Source organism: Acomys russatus, chromosome 13 (genome assembly GCF_903995435.1).
Source record: "Acomys russatus chromosome 13, mAcoRus1.1, whole genome shotgun sequence".
NCBI classification, from domain to species: domain Eukaryota; kingdom Metazoa; phylum Chordata; class Mammalia; order Rodentia; family Muridae; genus Acomys; species Acomys russatus.
The window spans coordinates 1,809,637-1,833,283 of record NC_067149.1 but is presented as its reverse complement, the minus strand read 5'-3'; the positions used below and the strand labels follow the sequence as shown (position 1 = coordinate 1,833,283).

Sequence of the window (23,647 nt, the reverse complement as noted above, 5' to 3'; positions counted from 1 at the left end):
AATCAGTTCACTGATGGGTTGAGGTGGAGATAGGCTTCAAGTAGCTGGAAAGCTGTGTTTGTCCTGGGCACAGGGAGGACACCCTTCCACGGGAGTCCTTAACTACGCCAGAATTGCTGAGGGGTTCCATGCTTTCCTCTCTCCCTGGCACATGCTCCTGCGTGGCACAGCCACAGCCTTCTCCCAGCTGGGAATGTGAGACTTGAACTAAACCCTGGCCTGAAAGTGATGCTGGGGCCTGGCACGGTGCCACCTCCCTATTAGGTTCTTCTGAGGATGGTGGGGGTTGGCCAGCACCCCACTGGGAGTCCTGGTCATGCAGAGGCTGGGCTGGGCCCCTGGAATCTGGAATTGTCAGCTGTGATCCACTCAGCCACCTACATGGGGATCAACCTGACTGAATAGGCGCGACAAAAATCAAGCCAGGACAAGGGAAGGAAATGTGTCTCCTTTATTGAGCATCCAGACGTCAGTCACCTCGGTGCTGACTCAGCAGCCAGAGGGGAAGAAGCAGACAGGTGGTGGGAGGCAGGGGAGCAGGGATGGGGGCACACACCCTCACTTCCAGTCCTTGAAGAACTGCTTGAAGATGGGGCTCTCTCGGCCTTGTGGCAGGATCTCCACCTGCAGTGGGAGAAAAGCTCGGCTCACAGGCTGCCCACCTCTGCTTCTGAGGAGGGGTACCACTGACGAGGTAGGCAAGGACTTAGATAGGCCGTAACCAAGGGAGCCTCAGCTGCGCCTTGCCAGCTGTATCTTCTGAGAGACGGCTCCTTTGTGGGTCAGTATTCTTGTCATGCCCTACGGTGTCCTGCCACACCAGAGACTAAGGTGCCTGGGCCTTTCCTTGTGCATGCCATCAACTAAAAGATCCTATTCCTCAAAGGGCCCATGGTCACTAATATCACTCATACTGTGGTTTGGATACCTCTCCGCACACATACACACTTCGGTGGGTTTTCTTAGAGGATTATAGGAAGGAAACACTCTAAAGGGATCCCTCACCCATCATGGTTTAGGAGGGGAAAGGCAACTTTACCCCATGAGTGGACAACCCACCTCACAAATACTCATAAGCATCGCTCCAATGTCCACAGTGCAGAACCCAGTGGGCAGCTCCCACCATGGGGTAATGCGCCCAGTCTTCCTCTAGAGTGTCCCTTAGAGCTCCAGTCTCTCTGGAGTGTCCCTTAGCTTGAATTTGCTAAATAAACGACTGCTCAGACTGCCTGTCTCTTGACTAAACTCATTTGAGAAGACAAGAGCCCCGTAACACCAAGTGAAAGGCCGAAAGCAGTTTAGGTTGGTTCTAAGAAGACAGAGACAAGATACAAGACCACAAGACACGGGCTAAGGAAATGCTGCTTCAAGGATTGGTTCAGTCCGTTAGGCAGATGCCACCATTTGGTGCCTCACACCTGTGATCTCAGCACTTGCGAGGCTGAGGCAGGAGAATTGTGAGTTTAAGGTCGGTGGGGTGGGGGCATGAATAGTGAATTCTAAAGTAATCTGGACAATGGAGTGACCCCACAGTCTCAAAAATGGGGAAGAGAGAGCTGAGAACGTAGCCCAATTGGTAGGGTGCATGCTATGCACAAAGCCCCGGGTTCGAGTCCCTGCACTGCATAAACCAAGTGTGGTGGCACATGCCTGCAATCCTAGAACCTAGGAAGTGGAAGCAAGGTCAGAAGTTCAAGGTCATCCTTGAGAGAGTTTGAGGCCAGCCTGGAGGAGAAAGGCAGGATGCAAATGACTTGTGTAGCCACCATGCTGGGGCTAAAGGGAGTACTGGTGGCTGGGGAGAGACATAGCCACCAGTGACACGCTCTGTCCTTTGGACTCCCAGGTTCTCTGAAAAGTTTTGGGTTTTTTGTTGTTGTTTTTGGTGGTGGTGCTTTTGCTTTTTGTTTTTGTTTTTGTTTTTCAAGACAGGGTTTCTCTGTGTAGCCTTGGCTGTCCTGGACTCACTTTGTAGACCAGGCTGGCCTCGAACTCACATCAATCCACCTGCTTCTGCCTCCCGAGTGCTGGGATTAAAGGCGTGCGCCACCACGCCTGGCCCTTTGGGCTTTTGTTTTGTTTTTTTAAGCACAGAAGGACTGAAAAGGCCTGTCCACTTAACAGGTCTGCTCTACCTGAGCTGTCCTGCTCTTGTCCAGTCAGGGGGTAGGGAGTGACAGGAAGGTCCCAGGAGGAGGTGGGGACATGGCTGTGTCCTCACCTGAGTGTCTGGGGAATATCTCATTCGAGAGATGAAGCCGTCAGCCACTTGGAGGGCCGCCTGCCGCTCTTTCTCATTAGCTTTTCGCCCTGAAACACAGGAACAAGATTTCAAAACGAGAAGAGGATCGCTGGGGCTGACTGGAGAGGGTTTGCCCAGCGTTCCTGCTCAGCACTCTGTCCCTAGTACCACAGAAAACCATCTGCAAGCCCCGGGCCCCGCCACACACATTCAGGAGTGGAGGCAGGAAGATGAGAACCAGCTTCCTGTCTTCAGCCTGGGCTGCAGAGACACTGGGGTGTCGCAGGAATCCTCTAGTCTCTATCCTAGGCTTCTGGAGGAAACTTAAGGGGTCCACAGGACACCTGACAGTGTATAAAACATACCCAGAGTACCCAAGAATGCTGAGGGGCTCCTTGGACTATGAAGTCAGCCACTTAATACTTTTCCCAGAAAGCTGGCTGCTCTAAGCTAAGATTAAATAAATAACAAATGAATAAATAAAACTTCTCTTCTGCCTGGATCAGCAGAATCTTCTGGCTCTGATCAAGCTGACCTTTAGGAGGGTCCTCCTAGACCTCAAGCTGTAAGGCCAGAGGGCTGGGACAATGGCTTAGTGGTTGGGGGCACTTGCTTCTCTCGCAGAGGACCTGAGTTCGGTTCCCATCACCCACATGGCACTCAGAACCATCTGTAATTCCAGTTCCAGAAGATCCAGTTCTGCCTTCTGGCTTTTGAGGACGCTGCACACACATGGATCACAGATGTGCATGCAAGAAAAACACATAAATACACATAAGAAAAACTCAGCCGAGCATGGTGGCGCACGCCTTTCATCCCAGCCCTCAGGAGACAGAGGCAGGCGGATCGCTGTGAGTTTGAGGCTAGTATGGTCTACAAAGTGAGTCTAGGAAAGCCAAGGCTACACAGAGAAACCCTGTCTTGAAAAAAACAAAAGAAGGGGGCTGGAGAGATGGCTCAGTGGTTAAGAGCACTGACTGCTCTTCCAGAGGTCCTGAGTTCAATTCCCAGCAACCTGTGGCTTATAACCATCTCTAATGTGATAATGGCGCCCTCTTCTGGCCTGCAGGAGTACACACAGGCAGAGCACTGTATACATAATAAGTGAATCTTAAAAATTAAAAAAGAAAGAAAGAAAAAAACAAACAAAAGAAACAAAGAAGAAAAATTCTAAGTCCAGGGCCTCCCTTCCCTGGGGCCTCTTGCCTTTTGTGTGTGCACAGGGTTACAGATAACACTGTTCTGTTATCAAATCTTTTTGTGGGAAACTAAATAGGACACAGAGTACAATTTCTTTTTTTTGGGGGGGGGTGGTTTTTTTTTTTGTTTTTTGTTTTGGTTTTTCGAGACAGGGTCTCTCTGTGTTGCCTTGGCTGTCCTGGACTTACTTTGTAGACCAGGCTGGCCTCGAACTCACAGCGATCCACCAGCCTCTGCCTCCCAAGTGCTGGGATTAAAGGCGTACACCACCATGCCTGGCCAGAGTACAATTTCTTAAAGAGAAATTCTTATAGACGCCCACAAGGCCAAGAGCCAACATGCTTGCTGGCAAAGTGCTTACAAAATTGAAGACTGCACAGAATCCACCCACGAATGCTGGCAATCCTTGGGGCACAAGCTGGGCTTCAAGCTGAGGCATTTTGACAAGGAAACAGAGCCATGCATGGTGGCCAGGTCTCAGGCCACTGTTAAAGTCCTGAGAACCACAAAGTATCTGTGTTCTGACATCCATGGGCACTTGCCTTCCTGCCTTCCAAGCTTCCTGTCCCACTGTTTCTTTTTCTAGACTGATTCCTCTTTGTGGGACTACAGACACTCAGAGAATCTCAGCATCAGCTCCATGGCTTACAGTGCCTCTGCAGGAAGGAAAAGGCAGTCTCCAGGGCAAGGGACATAGCTCATTCAGTTGGCAGAGTGTTTGCCTGCCACGCCCTGGATTCCATCCCAAGCACCAGAGAAAATCAAACACGATAGTACATGCCTCCCAGATGAAGGCAGGAGGATCAGGAGTTCAAAGCTATCCTTGGCTACATAACAAGTCAGAGGCCAGCCTGGGCTACGTGAGACCTTGTCTCAAAAAAAAAAAAAAAAAAAAGTCTGGAAAGAAGGCTCAGTGGTTAACAGCACTTGCTGCTTTTGCAGAGGACCAGAGTTCAGTTCCAAGCACCAACATCCGGAGGCTCATAACTGCTTTTAACTTCAGCTGTAAGGGATCTGACGGCCCTCTCCTGGCTTCCATGGGTACCCACAAGCATGTGTGCGAGAGAGAGGACATGTACAGGCACAGGAAAATAAATGTAAACAGAGAACCCAAACCTTAGCTGAAGGAGTGAGCTGCCTAGGCCTTCCCAGGAACCAGCAAGAACAAGCTGGCTCCCAGGATCATGCTGTTCCAGATTGCCATGGTCAAAGCAAGAAGCCAGGTCCTGCACACAGCAGCCTTTCTCCTTCCAGCAGATACAATCTCTTGGAAAAACATGTGGCCTGCAAGCTTAACAAAGCGCCTACTAAGCCCATCGAAAATTTATTTCTATTACACTTAATGAAGAACCTCAAGTTGAGTCCCCCCGCCCCCCGCAGAGCCCTGGGGCACATGCATGCTCTAGGCGTGCCCTGGGAACATGTTAAGTGCACGCTTGCTCAGGCCCCAGCCCAGACATGGTAAAGTTGAGTGTCTGGGATGGGCCCAGCCAGGCGCTGAACAGGCCCTGAGATTGGCTGAGGTTCTCAAAATAGCTGAGCCTGCTGGGTTCAGGGCAGCTGCAGGGCCCTCAGGCTGACGTGCCGAAGCCCGCTGCAGGCCTCTCAGGTGCACGCAGACCAAAGCTACACAATACCCTTCCAGATGTAGATTTTGCCACAGAGCCCGTTGTCCAGAACGAAGCAGTCGTCTGCGATCAGCAGTTCAGAGGCAAAAGGGCTGGAGTCAGCCACCTTGGTTAGATTCATCTGTCCAGTGGCATCAGAGACCTGGAGAGGGAGGACAGTTCCAGTGTGACGCGCACACTCCAGCCCTCACCCTAAACGAAGGAATGGGTTACCCAGGCCCTCCCTCCCAGTTGTATTTACCAGTTCCGGGAAACAGGCAGGAAGAGAGCCCCACCCCCCAAAAGCAAGCTCCAGATGGCCCCTGGCTTGTCTATCAGTGTAGTCTAGAGGCCACAACTCCCCTAGGGGAAAAGGTGAGTTCCATACCACAAGGTTTGCACGGGGCCTCAAATCAAGACAACCTCAGAATTAGCTTCCAACCTTCACCAAGGACCCGGAAGTGAATGCCGTTCATCTCCTCGGAGGGCCATCACCTGCTTCCTTCCCACGTATCTCTCCTCCAACCCCAACAAACCTGCCTGATTTCTGGCCCAGCCTTCTCACAGCCTCCTCCTCCCTCCCGCTCCGTGCCCCTGCCACCCACAGATGCTCTGTGCAGGATCCTATGCCAGGTTAGTCCCCAGCAGGCCTGCAGCACCCACCTTATACAGGGCTGCGGCCTGGGCGTTGGTCCGGTCTGCTGTGATGTCTTCCTCAGGATTTCCCTCCTTCAGAGCAGGCTTGGGACCCAGAACCTGCAGAGCCAGACAGAATTACTCGGGTCTGCACTCAGATTTCCCATGTCACCACATGCAGGGCCACCTGCGTCCTGCACTGAGGTACAGGGAAAAGCAATAGGTCAGCCCATCTGCCAGACAGCCTCTTCTCCCAAGGCTAAACCTCACTCAGAGGAACCTTTTATCCCCATCACACAAAGGTACCCCATGAGTGAGTCACGGGGCTGAGTAGGGCTCCAGATAAGCCCCCCTCCACACAACATCCACACACACATGCACACACACAGGTACATGCACACACACAGGTACATGCACACACCCACACACACATGCACACACATCTGCACACACGCACACACATATACACACATGCACGCACACACCTGCACACAGGCGCACACACTCACACAGGCACACACACACACACACACACACACCTGAATCATCTCAGCTGGCTCCTCTCCATCGGTGATGATTTCCACCCGGGCCTTGCCCTGCCGCTCGCTGTCCCTGATGGCCAGGGCCAGGTCCCTCGCCTTGTTGCGCTCCAGGATGTTCGACTTTCCCCCACACCAGGCAAAGATGTTCTGCAGAGAGGCCAGACAGGCTCATCGGGGGTGGGGGCATCCTACCCCCTCTGAAAAATTGTCCCCACAGGCAGGGAAAGCAAGGAAAGTGGTGGCATGCACCTTTGATCCCAATACCAAGAGGCGTAGGCACGTAGATGTCTGTATTTTAGGCCTGGGTTACACAGTGGGTTCCAGGACAGCAAGTCCTGACTACGGGGGCAGGGGAGCCTCAAAACAAGCAAACTAAATCCCAAGAAGTCAGGGCCACTCTACTGAGGCCTCTGAGAAAGGCAGAAACAAAACTCCATAAGAGAGTTTCCTGGGCTCAGGGGTTAAGAGCACTCATGGCTCCACTAGAGGACCCAGCTTCAAGTCCCAGCACCCACAAAGTGGCTCACAAGCCACTTTGTTTCAGGGGATCCAATACCCTCTTCTGATTTTGTTTTGTTTTGTTTTTGTTTTTTGAGACAGGGTTTCTCTGAGTAACAGCCCTTGGCTATCCTAGACTTGCTTTGTAGACCAGGCTGGTCTTGAACACACAGAGATCCACCTGCCTCTGCCTCGGACTAAAAGCATGTGCCACCATGCCCGCTTCCTCTTCTGAATTTCAAGGGAACTGGGCACATATGTGGTACCCAGAAATACATATAGGCACAACACTTATAAAATAATTCTAAAAGAAAAATGTGATGAGTGCTTCTTGCCCTCGTGCCACTTCCGCACCACGTGTTTTTCTTCCGCCACTTACCAGCATCTATAAATCATCTTGTAAATGATCTCCTGGGGCTGGAGAGATGGCTCAGTGGGGGCCCTGAGTTCTGTTCTGAGCACCCACAAAGGGCAGTTCACAACTGCCAATAACTCCAACCCCAGCGCCCTCTTCTGGCCTCTTCTGGTATCTGCATTCACATGTACATGGGAACATAGCTCCTAGCTTCGGAGATCCTCTCCCTCTTCCCCAGGCCCCCAGCCTTTCCTGTCAGCCACCTTACCCACCTGACCCAGGTCCAGGATGAAGCAGTCCCCGGTGTTGAAACTGCCCCAGCTCAGCGCCCTCTCGGTGGCACGGATGTTCTTTTTCCCTTTAACCTGGTAGAGCTTCCTGATGGCTGCCGGGGCGGCCCCAGAGGTCGTCTTATGAAATGCTGACTCGACACCACCTTCCTGAAGCCCAGAAGACCGGCCTGAGTTGGCCCTCAGAGGTAACCCAGAGCCCTCTGCTGTGTCATCACGCTCTGGGAGACGCGAGAAGGGGCAGACCAATCCCCCAGGTGTGCCAGGGGCGTAACCACCCAGAAACAGGAGACGACTCTGAGAGAGACCATGGCAGTGAGGGCTCGGAGGTGGGTCTCACCTGGTACTTGAGGCCGCGTGGGAAGTAGCTCATGAAGAGGTCCGACTCGTTACCTTGAACCTCACGGTGCTGCACCGGCCTCTCCCCAAGCAGGGTGTTGAGGTGCACGGCCAGCACAGCACAGGCACCCTGCTCATCTCGGGACGACTGCTGACCTAGGATGAATGCGAGGTGATAGGCAGAGGTCCCCGAGACCCACTGCAACCTCCATCCCTGCCTTGGACAAGCCCAGACCAGACCCTTTTACCTATCCACAGGTGCAGGTGGGAGACTTCTTCCGGGCCATTGTGAAGCACAAGGTAGGAATCGCCAGAGAAAAAGATGCCATGGTTCTCTTGTGCGATGGGCACCGGCTTCAGCTTCTCCACGCGCCATATGTGCAGGCCTGGGTCCTGGACTGAGGCTGGGAACGGAGAGCCACTGTGGGAAGAAACGGTTGGGGTTGGTAGTGGCTCCTGTGAGGAGTGGGCTCGAGTACAGAGCCCTGAGCAGGCCTGGAGCCTGAGGTCCGCGTATAGTGAGAGCAGTGAGGAGGGAAGAGAGCGCAGAGGATGGGGCGCATTGCCTACCTCTGAGGGATGGGCGTGTACATTCTGCTTTCAGACCTAAAAAGAGAAGCCATGATTACCACAAGGGCCATAACAACCAGCTCTCCATCTGCCTGGGGGGAGCTCTGCAGGTGGTCAAGAATTCTCCCTTTGGGTTTTTGAGCCTTATGAGGTTGTCCTCACAGTCTGTAAGCAGCCGAGGGTGACCTGGGGTTGAGGCAGTTGCTCAGCTGCTAAAGCATCTGCATGGCAAACGTGAGGACCAGAGTTTGAATCCTCAGAACCCACATAAGTGTTGGGTGGGCAGACCACTTATAATTCCAGCCACAGAGGCCAGAGACAGGGGATCCCCAAAGCAAGATCAAAACTAGCCACACCATCAAGCTCTGGGTTTGATTAAGAGGCCCTGTCTTGGTTGTTGTTCTTGTTGCTTGTTTTTTGAGACAAGGTCTCTCTGTGTAGCCTTGGCTGTCCTAGACTTGCTTTGCAGACCAAGCTGGCCTCGAACTCAGAAAGACCAGCCTAACTCGACGCTTGCAGGCCCCACCTTCCAAGCACTACCCAAGAGGAAGAGTCCTGACATCCACATCCACTGTGGTCCTCCACATGCACGTGCACCCATGCTATTGAACCTACACATGTGTGCACACACATGCAAACATGCAGAGAGAGAGAGAGAGAGAGAGAGAGAGAGAGAGAGAGAGAATATTTACAAAATAAAAATTTTAAACGTGATAGTGCACACCTCTAGTCCCAGCACTCAGGAGGCAGAGGCAGGCGGGTCTCCGAGCTTGGGGATGCCGCAGAGATGGCTCAGCAGTGAAGGGCACTTATTGCTCTTGCAGAGGATGTGAGTTCAGTTCGCAGCACCCATGCAGCAGACAGCACCCATCTCTACTCCAGTTCTAGGGGACTACATGACCCCTATGGCCTCCATAGGCACTGCATGCTCATGTGCACAGGCAAAACTACCCACACATCAAAATAAAAATAAATAAAAAGGGCTGGGCATGGTGGTGCACGCCTATAATCACAGCGCCCCAGAGGCAGAGGCAGGTGGATCTCTGTGTGTTCGAGACCAGCCTGGTCTACAAAGCAAGTCCAGGGCAGCCAGAACTACACAGAGAAACCCTGTCTCAAAAAAGAAAATATAAATAAATAAAATTAAAATAAATATGTAAAAAGTAAGTGAAATATACTAGCATAGACCTACCATCCTAGCACTTGGGAGCCTAGGCCCCGGGGGATAGTAAGTCACAAAGAGACCCTGCCTCAGAACAGACAGACAACTAAAGGAGGAGATGGAGGAAAGAAAAGGAAAAGGTCACTAATGACAGTACACCTAAATGTCAGCCCAGCACGTGGGGGTGGGGCAGAAGGTTCAGAAGCTCGGGACATTCAGGCTTCAGGCTAGCCTGTCTTAAAACAACGAAAACCAAAAACCACCTGGGGTGATAGTGCGCGCCTCCACACCAGCATTCCAGACAGCAGAAGCGTGAGGATCAGAAGTTCAAGACTAGCCTCGACCACTTAGTGAAGTCAAAGCCACCTTAGGCTTTAAGACACCCTGTCTCCAAAGAGGAGGGGAGGAGAGAGGGAAGGAAGGATGGAAGGAAGGAGGTAGGAAAGTAATGAGGGAGGGAGGGAGGGAGGGAAGGAAGGAGGGAAGAAAGGAAGGGAGGGTAGGAGGGAAGGAAGGAAGGAGGGAAAGAGGGACAGAGGGAGGGAAGGAGGGACAGAGGGAGGGAAGGAGGGACAGAGGGAATAAGGAAGGAAGGAAAACAAGGGGCTTCCACCCAAGTTGTTTTGGGAAGAGGTGTCCCAAGGGACATGGAGGGTAAGAGTACAGAGCAGACCCTGCAGACTGGAGCTACAGGCGGGCAGAGGAGACTCTGGCTGGGCCAGCGCAGGGCAGGAAACAGCAGCAGGCAGAGCAGCGGCACCACTTTCCTTTTCACTACCAACCTCCCAAACAGAGCAAGGCATTTTTCCAGCATAACACTTCCCCCAGGGAGGTGTGAACTGGGGATTTTCCTCCATGGGGTATGCCCATGTGCCCTGCTATGGGCAGCCCCAGCCTGTGACCCAGCTAGGACCTGATGTCTGCCCCAAAGCCAAGTTCAAGAATGAGATCGACTGAGCCCATAGCTTCACTGTTCTCAGTTCTGTATTACCAAAATGAGAAATTGGGCCGTAACTCAAAATCAGGTGCCCTCCACTCCAGCCACTGCAGGGTTCTGATGAGGGGGTTTAGCTGTCTCCTCCTTCATGACCCTAGATGCCCTCCTCAGGATGGGCAAGATGACTCAGTTGGCAAAGATGCTTGCTGACAAGTCTAATGTCTTGAGTTCCAATCCCAAGAACCACAGGAAGGGATGAGAACCAACTCCATAGAGTTGTCTTCTGCACACCATGACACATACATACACACACAAACAAAAAATAAACAAACATTTAAAGTCAGGCATGGTGGCCACACCTTTAATCCCAGCACTTGGGAGGCAGAGGCAGGCAGATCTCTGTGAGTTCAAGGCCAGCCTTGTCTATAAAGGGAGTCCAGGACAGCCAAGACTATACAGAGAAACCCTGTCTCCAAAAAACCAAATAAATAAATAAATAATTTTTAAAAAAATAGCCCGGCACCTTACAAAAGTGCAAAGACTCTGGCTAAATGCCATCAGTCCATCTGAACCTTCTAGACCTTTCTATGTACCTCCTGATGAGAGGGTCAAACATTGATAAAAGGCTTGAGACAGAGGTCATGTACAGACACTGGCCAGCACCAGCCAATCCCAGTTGGAGTCATGTAACAGGATGCTTCTGGACCTGAGAGACCTCAGGCAGGAAAAGTCTGAGCCCAACCAGCCACTAATGTGACCATATATGGCCTAATGACTCTGGACTGTTGACCCACCATTCAGCCCCTGCCTATCAGCTTACGTCCCCATAGTCCATCCAACAAAAATACAAGATAGCACACCCTCTTAGAAGCCCCCTAGCTCCCTAGAGCCTTTGACCGGGGGTCCCCGACACTTTGTGTGGACAGTGTTGACACCTGCGTGCAGGCTGTTTCTGCAGAATAAACCATCTTTGCTTTTACATGCTGTTTGAGTCTGGGATCTTCCTTCCGCGATTTTCGGACCCTTACACCTGGTACACTCCAGTTTCAGCCACAGATCCTTGAAAAGTCAGTTCAGCTGCAAGTCCCCGTAATCCATATCCCATCATGCCTTACGCAGATCTGGTTCCTCAGCTCTACCATCCCCCACATGTCTGATCCGTCCTGACTAGCTTCAGCGGGAATCCTGTTAGGTTAGTTTGATAGAACCTCCCTCCCCCCTGGCGCTTCCTTTTAGTGATTTTCCATGCACTGACCCTCACCTCCATCTTGTTCTTGCACACTATGTTGGGGGTGGAGACTAGTCTTTCTCCCACACTACAAGACCCTGGTGCTGTGGCCGCTATACTCATAGTGGTGGTCCTGTTAAAGACATCCTCGCGGTATAAGGAAGGGAATAAGTTTCCTTTATTTCTGTTTTCTTTTGGGACAGTCTCTTGTAGCTTAAGATGGCCTTAGGATGGCCTTGAACTTCTGATCTCCCCCCCTTCACCCCCAACCCTCATTAGAGCCACATCACCTGCAGGCATCACCAGATTCCGTTTATGCAAAGCTAGGGAGTGGATGGAAGCCAGGGCGATGGCTCAGAGGTTAAGGGCACTGACTGCTCTTTCAGAGGTTCTGAGTTCAATTCCCAGTAACCATATGGTGGCTCACAACCATCTATAATGTGATCTAATGTCCTCTTCTGGCCTGCAGGTGTACATACAGGCAGAGCACAGTGTACATAATAATAAATAATCTTTAAAAGAAAAATTGAAGACAGGCATGGTGGCACATGCCTTTAATCCCAGCGCTCTGGAGGCAGAGGCAGGTGGATCACTGTGAGTTTGAGGCCATCCTAGTCTACAAAGCAAGTCTAGGACAGCCAAGGCTACAGAGAAACCTTGTCTCCAAAAACAAAACAAACAAACAAACAAAAAAAACCCCAAAAAAACAAAAAAAAACAAAAAAAAAAAGAAAGAAAGAAAGAAAGAAAGAAAGAAAGAAAAGGAAAAAGAAAAAAGAAAAGAAAGAGAGAGAGGCTGGGAGTGGTGGTGCACACCTTTAATCTCAGCACTCAGGAGACAGAGGAAGGCAGATCTCTTTGAGCACAAGGCTAGCCTGGTCTACAAAGTGAGTCCAGGACAGCTACGTTTATACAGAGAAACCCTGTCTAATGGGGGAGGAGGGGCGTCAGGGATATGGCTCAATGGCCCAGTGCTTGTCTAGCATGCATGAGGCTGTAAGTCCAATTCCACAGTTAGAGAAGTGGGGTGCATAGGGGAACACTGGGCTAGCTAAAACCAGGCTTCATAGATGGAGGTAGGCTGCAGTGTTGAGAGAAGCTCCAGATCTCACTGAGGCTCCCGCTGCCCACACCCCCCCCCCACATACCCCCCCCCACTGCCCCTGCGGGCCCCCCCCCCTCCCATCAGCTCGAGGTCCTGCCTGTATCCAGGTTTTCCTGGGAAGGGTCTTCCATTCCTGTCTCCTCCTTTGGTCCCACAGCTCCCCAAGCTTCCTCAGTGTGTGTGTCGCAGCCCCTCCATCCCCATGGGCACACATCAACCCTAGCTATCTGAGGAGTAAACCGGACCGCTCGGTAGCCTCAGCTCCTGTGGGAGTTTTCCCAGGCCTGTCACACCAGCCTCTGGTTGCAGGCTTGGAGCACATCCGCCACCTCCTTCTCCTGTCCACAGCGGCAGGGCACCCCCGACACCCCATTACAAGAGACCATTTGCTTCCATTCACTCGAGATCTGTTCTGGGGGCTCCATACTGGGCAGGCTGCTGGAGAGGAAACACAGACATGAAGAAGAAAGTGTCTGCGCCTTGTGGCCTGCATAGAGGGCTGAGGGGAAGTGGGGACCCATCACACACAGTGAAACCACAGACCAACTTCCGCCATGTAAGACAGTCACATAATCACAGACCAGCATTAGAAAGAGCCTAGTGCTGGGTGTGGTGGCGCAGGCCTCTAATCCCAGCACTCTAGGAGGCAGAGGCAAGCAGATTTCTGTGAGTTCAAAGCCAGCCTGGTCTACAAATTGAATCCAGGACAGCCAAGGCTACACAGGGAAACTCTGTCTTGAAAAACAACAACAAAGAGCCTTAGTGCTTAGATAGTCCTAATAGCACGGCAAAGACACCTCTTCTGCAAAGCCTTTCATTGTTCTTTCTTGAATGCTTCTGGTGGGGGGGAACTCACCATCACTTCACAGGTAGTCTCTTCTGGATCTGCCTTTGGGAGCAGGAGGCATTCTGGGAACCAAACCCAGAGCCATGGGGCAGAGCTAGAAAACACTCCACTCCTGAACTACACCACAGCCGACCTCCTCTGCCGACGACTGCTCTTTCCCATTGTTTCGTAGTGTGATGAGTTTTAGAGACTGGCTTTCTCCCTGTGGCTACTATCCGGCACCTTTGGAGCAGGAACTAGAGTTTGCCCATGACCTTTGGACATACCTGATTTTGATTGCCTTGTTTGGCTGAACTTCAGTTATTGGATTAGATGAAACCAAAGGGATATCCTAGGACTTCAGCACCCAGGCACAGCCTGGAGCAGCCTGGAGGCAGACAGAGCAGGCGGGCTGCTTGGGTGGGGTGTGTGTGAAAGGGGCCCATCAGACTGTCCTGAGTAGTGGGGGAGGACATGTGCCCTGCTGGCTAACCCTGGCCCTTAGATTATCTTTAAGGACACACTAGGGGGTGGGGAGGGAGCAGGGGCTCACAGGTGGGGATCACTCCTACCTTCCACAAAATGCTTGACCCTATCAATGACTTAAATGTGTATCAGTGACCCAGTATTGAGGGAAACCAGGGCAACGTTTGCCCTCTTAGACCCTGAGTCTCAACAGGTCACTTCCCTATCTGCCCCGTTAGTGTGAACTGAAATAGCACCAGCCCTGGGGGAAGAAATGGGGTGTCAATACAACAAAGCACAGGACTTGCTGGACTTTGACTCAGGTTCCTTAGAAGTGGGGACAACAGTGGCTTTGGACTCCAGGCAGTACCCCACACACCAAAGCAGATCCTGCTCCCTGAACCTCCAGGCTCTATCTCCATCTCCCTCCACACCATCCCCAGATAACCCTCTGCTGGAGGCTGCCAGAATGCACCTCATGTAGTCGGACCTACCTTGCTCCTCCTCCGCTCCCTCTAGTCACGCAGTCTAGGCCTAGCACAGGGCTATCTTGGAGTCAGGCGCTGCCAGATCTGAACTCACCTTCTGACAGCCTGTGGGGACCTCTCAGATGATCTTGACATCACTTCCCACAGACCAGGATGAGCCCAGATCCCCTAGCTTCCCCCCACCCCCCGCAGCTGGAACACATCCCACCGGGCCCACTCTGCCTCTGCAGCTGTAAGACTATTCAGATTATAATCTGAGCCTGATTTACCTATGCCTGGGGACACAATACCTGGCAGTTCACAGACCCTAGCAGCCAGCCCTCACCTATCCACTCGAGAGCAGCCCAGCTAGCCCCTTTCTGTGGGACCCATCCCATTTTTACCTCTCCACAGGCCTTTCTTCTCAATCCTTTTTCTCAGCCTGCCCCACCCAAGCTTTGTACTTCCCTCTTCTCACCGGCCTGTCCCACCCACCTGCCCCACCCACGGGGAGGCTCAGTGCTCTGAGGTCCAAGACTCAGCAATCTGTTTCTCAGATGTTGGGCCACCTGGAGGCTAGAGCCCACCTCTGTCACAGCAGCCTCAGGCAAGGCGGGTTCTGAACATTTCAAGCCAGACCAGCAAGGAAAGCCCCCATTCCACTTACCAGCCTGGGCAGGCACATCTGGCCCGAGTCTGCTCAGCTGTGGCTGGTTAGTCACATTTCCTGGGTTGGGTCACTGGCTCTACACTACTTTTCCTCCCGCCCCCCTGACTAGTTGTCTCATTTCCCTGAGTACATGTGACCTCCTCCTCCGCCTCCTTCTTCTCCCCTCCTTCTCCTCTTCCTCCTCCTCCTCCTCTTCCCCCTCTCTCTCCTCCTCACCCTTCTTGTTTCTATTTGCTTTAAAAACAAAAACAAAAAAACAAAAGTCAGAGTTTCTCTCTGTGTAGCCTTGGCTGTACTGGAACTCAATTTGTAGACCAGGCTGATTTTGAAGCAAGTGTGTGTGTGTGTGTGTGTGTGTGTGTGTGTGTGTGTGTGTGTTCATTCGTTATTTTGATTTTGAGACAAGCTCTCATGTAGAGTTAGGATGGCCTTTGAATTATGATGCAGCTGAAGCTGGTCTTGAACTGCTGCCTCCTGACTGCTGCGATTACAGGTGTGTACCACTGCACCCAACAGTTTGTTTTACTGAGACAGTCTTTACTTTAGAACCTAAGCTGCTATGAAACTCAATATGAGCTGGGCGGTGGTGGCACACACTTTTAATCCCAGCACGTGGGAGGCAGAGGCAGGCAGATCTCTGTGAGTTCGAGGCCAACCTGGTCTACAAAGCGAGTCCAGGACAGCCAAGACTACACAGAGAAACCCTGTCTCAAAAACAAAACAAAAACAAAAACAAAAAAACCTAAGAAACTCAATATGTAGCCAAGATTGGCTTCAAATATATGACAATCCTCCTGCCTCTGCTCCCTGAGCTCAGGATTACGTGTCCCGATGCACCATGTGTCTTGACACATTTTATGATGCCTCCCCATGCCCCAAATCCTCAGAGACTGCCCCTTCAGCTTGTCGTGGTGATATCTTTAATCCCAGCAGCACTTGGAAGGCAGAGGCAGGTGGATCGCTGAGTTCCAGGGCAGCCGCCACTACACAGCCCTTTCTCAAAAATCAAAACCCCAAAATGAATGAATGAAGACTAACTGCTCCCCTGGTCTGCTGCCCATCACCAGCTGTCCACTGTCACGCAGTCTGGGCACTGGAAAGCTGGGAGGCATCAACAGAAATCAGCATGGTCGGCCACGGGACGTGGTGGCACACCTGTAAAGCCAGCACTTGGGCGGTAGACTGGAGCATCAGATGTTCAGAGTCACCCTCAGTTACACAGAGAGTTCAAAGTCAGCCTGAGGTACATGACACCCTGCCGAGAACCCCTTCCCACATCCTAAAAAAAAAAAAAAAAAAGCAAATAAGCAAGAACAAGCCAGCCAGAATTATAGAACAAAGCCATGTCTCAAGGAAGAGAGACAGACAGCAAGGGCCTACAGCTTCAAGCTGAACCCAAAGCAACAGCCTCTCCCCACAGTCACAGGACCATAATTTACAAGCAATCTAATCTAGCTTGCTGGCCCCATGGTAGACCCTGGGGCACAGCCCAAAGTCAGAGGAAGCAGGAGGCTGAGAAGGATTCCTTCCTGAATCCCTAGGTCGGTGGTTCACCTTTCTAACACTGCGACCCTTTAATACAGTTCCTCATGTTGTGGTGACCCTCAGCCATAAAGTTATTTTTTTTTCTATTTCATAGCTGTAATCTTTCTAGTTATGAATTGTAATGTAAATATTTTTAGATATAAAGCTTTGCCAAATGGGCCACGACCCACAGGTTGAGAACTGCTGTGCTAAAGAAAGCCAGTGTAGAGTCTCGGTGAGACCCAGGAAAGTAAGTACCCAGCGGGCAGCCACAGTTGGGTGTCTCAATGCTCAGGGACCCTGGAAGGTGTGTCCAGGAAGAGCATTGGTCAACAGTCAATTCCATGGAGGCCTTAGTGCTCAGAGTCAAGGCTTTCGCCCTGGTACAACAGGACCGGAAGCAAGTCTTCCTAGCCATCCGACTATCAAGCCACCTAACATGTCTGGCTGCTAGAGAGAAAGCCTGGAGAAAACAGCGGGCTGAGTGGATGTGGGAGTAGGTATTTTCTTCTGCGTTTGAGACAGAGCCTGACTACGTAGCTCACGCCGGCCCCAAACCTGTGATCCTCTGGTCTCCATCTTCTGAGTGCTGGGATTACAGGCATGCACTGCTATGCCATCTAGATGGATATGTTCTGTGTGCTAACAGACTATCAGAGTGAGAATTAAGTGTTTTCTCAAGGCATTAAATGGAGTCAATGGGATAGCTCACTGCATAAAAGCACTTGCATTACATTGAGGACCAGAGTTCAATCCCCAGAACCTACAAGGACAGAATGGATTCTTGAAAGATGCCCTCTGGGAAGGTAAAGATAGCTCAGAGGTCAAGAGCATTTGCTGCTCTTCCAGAAGACTGGAGTTTGGTTCCCAGAAGCCATCTCTGGCACCTCACAACAGCCTACCACTCCAGCTCTAGAGGATCTGACTCCCTCTTCTGGCCTCAGAGAGCACTGCACTCACATTTGCATATATAGATAGACACACTATGCTGGTTAAGTTTTGTCAGCTTGACACAAATCTAAACATTTGAGAAGAGGATTTTTTGTTTTGTTTTGTTTTTTTGTTTTTCAAGACAAGAGTTTCTCTGTGTAGCCTTGACTGTCCTGGACTCACTTTGTAGACCAGGCTGGCCTCGAACTCACAGAGATCTGCCTGCCTCTGCCTCCCCAGTGCTGGGATTAAAGGTGTGCACCACCATGCCTGGTGGAAGAGGGATTCCTAATTGAGAAAATGTCTTCATACGTTTGGCCTGCAGGCAAGTCTGTGGGGTATTGTCTTGATTACTGATGGGTAACAGGAGGGTCTAGTCACTGTGGGCAGTGCCACAGTTGAGCAAGGTGGTCCCGGATGTTATAAGATTGAGCAAGTTATGAGAAGCAAGCCAGTAAGCACCACTCCTCCATTGGCTCTGCATCAGCTCCTGCCTCCACATTCCTACCTTGACTTCCCTCATTGGCGAGCCATTCCTGGAAGTATATAATGAAAGAAACCCTTTCCTCCCCAAGCTGCTTTTTTTTTTCCTTTGGTTTTTCTTTTGGTTTAGTTTGGTTCGGTTTTTTTCGAGACAGGGTTTCTCTGTGTAGCCTTGGCTGTCCTGGAGTCTCTTTGTAGATCAGGCTGGCCTCAAACTAGAAGAGATCTGCCTGCCTCTGCTTCCCTGAATACTGGGATTAATGTCGTGTGCCACCCTGCCCGGATCCCAAATTGCTTTTGATCATGGTGTTTTATCATAGCAACAGAAATCCCAACACACACACACACACACACACACACACACACACACACACACACACACACTAAATCTAAAGCGATTTAGAAAGAAAGTTGTCCTCTGGCCTCCATATGTGCTGTGACATGCAGCCACATAAGATGAATAAATAAAACTTTAGAAAGTAAGTGTTCTCTCTAAAGAACACAATTTGTGGGCCCGCAGAAATGGCTCAGTGGTTAAGAGTGATGGTTGTTCTTTGAGGACTCAGGTTCCATTTCCAGCACCGACGAGGAGGCTTGTGACTATCTGCCACTGCAGTCCCAGGGGATCTAATCTGGTCACTCCAAGCACCAGGCAATGCACACTGTAAACAGACATACAGGCAAAACACTCATACACATAAAATATAGTGAAAAAACAAAAGGCAAAAACACAGCTTTTAGCTGGCATCCAAGTGTCTCCATGGCCAAGTGACAGCCCTAAAACAAGGGTGGTCTGAGCTGAGATTCCAGCAAAGCCTTGTCCCTCACAGAACCACAGCTGGGCACAGAAATTGGGAGAAAGGTTAGGAGTTGGCCTTAGCTGGGCGTGGTGGCACACACCTTTAATCCCAGCACTCCGGAGGCAGAGGCAGTGGATCTCTGTGAGTTTGAGGCCGGCCTGGTCTACAGAGAAGTTCCTAGGACAGCCAGGGCAACATAGAGAAACACTCTCGAAAAACAAAATAAGAGTTGGCCTTTAGGACTGGGGGATACAGCTCAGTAGAGTGTTCATATAGCACACAGGAAACCCTGAGATGCATCACAGCACAGAAATAAAGATAAAGACGGCCAGGGAGCCGGGCGTGGTGGCGCATGCCTTTAATCCCAGCACTCCGGAGGCAGAGGCAGGCGGATCGCTGTGAGTTCGAGGCCAGCCTGGTCTACAAAGTGAGTCCAGGATGGCCAAAGCTACACAGAGAAATCCTGTCTCGAAAAACCAAAAAAAGAAAAAAAAGAAAAAAAGACGGCTGGAGAGATGGCTCAGAGGTTAAGAGAACTGGCTGCTCTTCCAGAGGTCCTGAGTTCAATTCCCAGAAACCACATGGTGGCTCACAACCATCTGTAATGAGATCTGATGCCCTTTTCTGGCCTGCAGGTGTATATGCAGGCAGAACACTATAAATAATAATTAATAAATAAATCTTTAAAAAAAAAAGAAAAGAGCTGGAGAGATGGCTCAGAGGTTAAGAGCACCGTCTGTTCTTCCAAAGGTCCTGAGTTCAATTCCCAGCAACCACATGGTGGCTCACGACCATCTGTAATGAGACCCAGTGCCTTCCTGTGGTGTGCAGGCACACATGTGGGTAGAATACTGTATAAATAATAAGTATATCTAAAAAAAAAAAAAAAACAGTCAACCAAGAGGCCCTAGGTCTTGCATGGCTTCCTTGCCCATCTACTGCTCTTCTACTGCACCTAGAGCTGCACAAAAACTTCACCGGGTGTCGGCAATATACTCTTGGGCATCCTGGTCCCTAGAGCTGTGAGGAAATAAACGTCTATTGTTATAAATGACCTGGGCTGTGGTGCGCTGCTATAGCCTAAAAAAAAAAAAAAAAGAAAAAAAGAAAATCACAGTTCACTACACTTGAGCTAAGAGGGCCCTATCACCAAGGGAAGAAGTATTTATGGTTTATTCGTTAAAGAGAACTCACAGCTCTTCCATCTACCTCAGACCACTCACAAGCACCTATGTCTCCAGCCGCCAGGGACCTGACGACATTCACGCCCCCACACGCACACAGAACACCCATAATTTAGAAAGAAAAGAAACACTTGCTGAGTGTGGGTGATTTAAGTGTGGTGGTTCCCACCTGTAATCCCAGCACTTGGAAAGTGGAGGCAGGAAAATCAGGTTTGCCATCATCTTTGGCTATGTAGTGAGTTTAGTGAAGTCTGGGCTACGTGAGACGCCGTTTCAAAAAGCCAAACCAACAAAAAGATACAAAAGAAAAACAAGGATCTTGCTTCTTTTAAAAACTCAGGTTGGCTCCTGGACCCCAAGCGGCTTCTGTTCTGCCCCACCCACAGTTCCCTGCTTCAAGCTCAGGAAAGCGCTTTGCCGGCCCTACCGGCCTGATCTAGCCTAGGATCAAAATCCAGTAGAGCTTTCTCCCTTAGGAGCCAGGGAAGGTGTGGGGGCGACAGGGAACATGGCACCCCGAGACCCACAGAGTCCCCCTGGACCCCAAAGTAAGAGAACAGAGCCCCCACCCCCCGAGAATGAGACTTACTGACTCTGGACACAGTTGTTTCTCCTGGCGACCACGCCTCCACCTCCCTCAGAAAAGTGAGTCATCCAGAAAGGCCAAGCAGCTGGGGCTAACTTGGGGGGGGGCGTTCCCTTCCCTTCTGGCAACTGCACCTCTAGAGACTTATCACTCAGGGCCTGGTAGGGACCCCAGGGCAGTGGGAAAACTGGGGCTGGGGAGGGTAGCTTCCACTTCCTTTCATCCCACAGGTCTTTGATCTCCATTAGGGTACCGACTTCTCCTTCTCCTCTTCCTTCTCCCTTTCTCTCTCCCTCTCCTCCTCCTCTTCCTCCTCCTCCACCTTCTTCTTTGGTTTTTCTATACAGGGTTTCTCTGTGTAATAGCCCTAGCTGCCCTGGACTCGCATTATAGACTAGGCTAGCCTCGAACTCACAGAGTTTGACTTGCCTCTGCCTCTGAAGTGCATGAGCCATCATGCCCAGCTTGGGTACCAACTTCTACAATTCCCAGGAGCACCCACTTAGTCCTTTTATTTTATTTTGTTTTGTTTTGTTTGTTTCTCTTTGTAACAGCCCTGACTGTCCTGAGACTCGCCCTATAGACCAGGTTAGCCTCAAACTCAGAGATCCCACTTCCTCTGCCTCCGGAGTGCTGGGATTAAAGGCACCCGGCTAGTCTGGGTGCCTTAAGTGTGGTCTCCGGCCAGCGATGCTGCTCGCTTGATGGAGTGCTTGTCTGGAGTGCAGGAAGCCCTGGCTTTGATTCCCAGCACCACACACACCCGGTATGGCAGAGGATACTTGTGACCCTGGCACCTGGCGATCAGACACACCCAAGTAAACAAATAAGTGTAATTTTTACAAATGTGACCTTCCATCTTCAAATCCTTCGCCGTTAAAGTAGGGAAGCTCAGAAGGAAGCAGGACTGTAATCCAGGCCGCCTGACCTGCCTCGGTGCAGTGTCTGCGCCTTTGTGCAAACCCACCCGTGGTTCAGCCCACAAAGCGGCTTTGTATTTTAGGAAGCAACTTTGTAAAGGCCAAGCAGAATTCTGTTCTCTGAGGCTCACTGACTGGGTTTGAAAGAATTTACACCCTGACTTCATTCCTGGCCAGCTGGGCAGCCCTCCTAGCATTGCACAGAGGAAGGTTAGAAACAACCCTCTTGGGGCTGGCTCAGTGCCAGCTTTTTGTTTGTTTGTTTGTTTGTTTGTTTTTTAAAGGCCTCATCATGTAGGCCAGCTGTGAACTCACAGAGCTCAGCCTGCCTCTGGGCCCCAAATGCCGGGATTACAGGCGTGCACCACTGCACCCAATTTAGTTTGCTGGGATTACAAGCATGCACCACTGCACCCAGTTTAGTTTTCTAGTTTTAAGAGTTGCAGCACCCATGTGACCCACATCCCTACCAAGATGCCAAACACACCCACCACCACAGAACATCCTGTGGAGGAAGCAGGTGGTTTGCATGCCACGTGTGTTTCCCCCACCAACCATGGGATGCATGTGGCCCAGAAACAATGCCAAGCCTTTCTTGTAACTCCAGCACCCAGCACAGCACTCAAGAGGGAATAACACAGAGAGAAAAGTTTTGAGACAAGTTATTATGTAGCTCAAGCTGACTCAAATTCTGTATTCTGCCTTAGATGACCTTGAATTTCTGATCTGACTGCTTCACGCCCAGAGTGCTGGGATGGCAGACATGCTTTGCCACGTCCAGTTTATGCAACTCTGGCTGGTCTGCTTTATGTCTGCTAAGCAGGACCAACATTCAGAAGCGTTTACTGAACGTCTTAACTGATATAAGTCAAAACTGCCACATTACAGAATTGCCCCACTTGATAATCACTAAGACAGTTTGTTCTCTCGTAAAGCAAGGACAGAAACCAAAGGCCAACAGCAGGGGCCTTCTTCTATTGTCTCTAACTTATTTTTATTTTATTTTATTTTTTTTATTTTATTTTATTTATTTGTAACAGGTTTTCTCTGTGTAGCCCTGGCTGTCCTGGAAATTTCTCTGTAGACCAGGTTGGCCTCAAACTCAGAGACTCCCCTGCCTCTGCCTTCTGAGTGCTGGGATTAAAGGCATGCACCCAGCTTCTACATTATTTTCTATTTATTTAATGTATATGAGTGCTCTATCTGCATGCACACCTGCAGGCCAGAAGAGGCCATCAAATCACATTATAGTTGGTCGTGAGCCACCATGTGGATTCTGGGAATTGAACTCAGGAGCAGCCAGTGCTCTTAACCTCTGAGCCATCTCTCCTGCCCCGTTGTTTTCAATAATTAGATTCTATTTATTTTTTATGTGCATGAGTGTTTTGCCTGCATGTATGTCTGTGTAGCAGATACATACTTAGTGCCTGAGGAGGTCAGAAGAAGGTTTCAGATCCCCTGGAACTGAAGTCACAGAGGGCATGATGTGAGATGTGGGTGCTGGAAACTGAACCCAGATCCTCTGCAAAAACAACAAATGCTCCTACCCACTGAGCCATCTCTCTGGCTTCTACCTTCTTTTTAAAGAATAGTTTATTTATTTTTATTTTATGTGCACTGATGTTTTGCTTGCATGTATGTCTGTGTGGGGGCATCAGATGCCCTGGAACTGTTACAGACAGTTGTGAACTGCCAAGCGGGTGCTGGGATTGAACCCAGGTCCTCTGGAAGAGCAGCCAGTGCTGTTAACCACTGAGCTGTTAACCACTCTCTGCAATGATACACACACACACACACACACACACACACTTTTTTTTTTTTTTTTTTAAGACAAAGCATCTTGCAGAACCTGGAGCTCTGTTCGGCTAGACTGTCTGGCCAGCAAACTGCTAGCAACCACCTGTCTCCACCTCTTCACACAACTGTGGAGTTACAAATATCGCTGCAAAGCTAGCTATTACACCAACAGTCGGGATCCAAATCATATTCCCACGTTTGTGCAATAAGCATTTTAACCCCTGAGCACAGGCTTTGTCCTTTTTGAGACAAGGTGCCATATAACCCAGGTTGGCCTTGAACTCT

General features: G+C 50.6%; 2 protein-coding genes across 2 annotated transcripts in view; one reads left to right on the top strand and one right to left on the bottom strand.

The window, feature by feature from the left end:
- Tmsb10 (thymosin beta 10) overlaps positions 1-23,647 on the top strand; it is a 453,760-nt gene that overhangs the window by 406,055 nt on the left and 24,058 nt on the right. The gene's annotated exons all lie outside the window — the stretch shown is intronic.
- On the bottom strand, positions 416-8,329 carry Capg (capping actin protein, gelsolin like). Its single transcript, XM_051154742.1, has 9 exons — positions 8,280-8,329; positions 7,958-8,130; positions 7,711-7,865; positions 7,353-7,520; positions 6,225-6,374; positions 5,713-5,805; positions 5,080-5,212; positions 2,222-2,310; positions 416-624 (listed from the first exon to the last, which is right to left on the bottom strand). Exons 1-9 carry the CDS (start codon positions 8,300-8,302, stop codon positions 559-561), a joined length of 1,050 nt encoding a protein of 349 aa, XP_051010699.1. The 5' UTR covers positions 8,303-8,329; the 3' UTR covers positions 416-558.

Coding starts and splice junctions, on each gene's coding strand:
- Capg (XM_051154742.1), bottom strand. CDS start 8,302: ATGTACACGCCCATCCCTCAGAG. Junction 5,806..6,224: donor AGCCAGCTGAGATGATTCAG/GTGTGTGTGTGT, acceptor CTGGCTCTGCAG/GTTCTGGGTCCCAAGCCTGC. Junction 625..2,221: donor GATATTCCCCAGACACTCAG/GTGAGGACACAG, acceptor CTCCCACTGCAG/GTGGAGATCCTGCCACAAGG.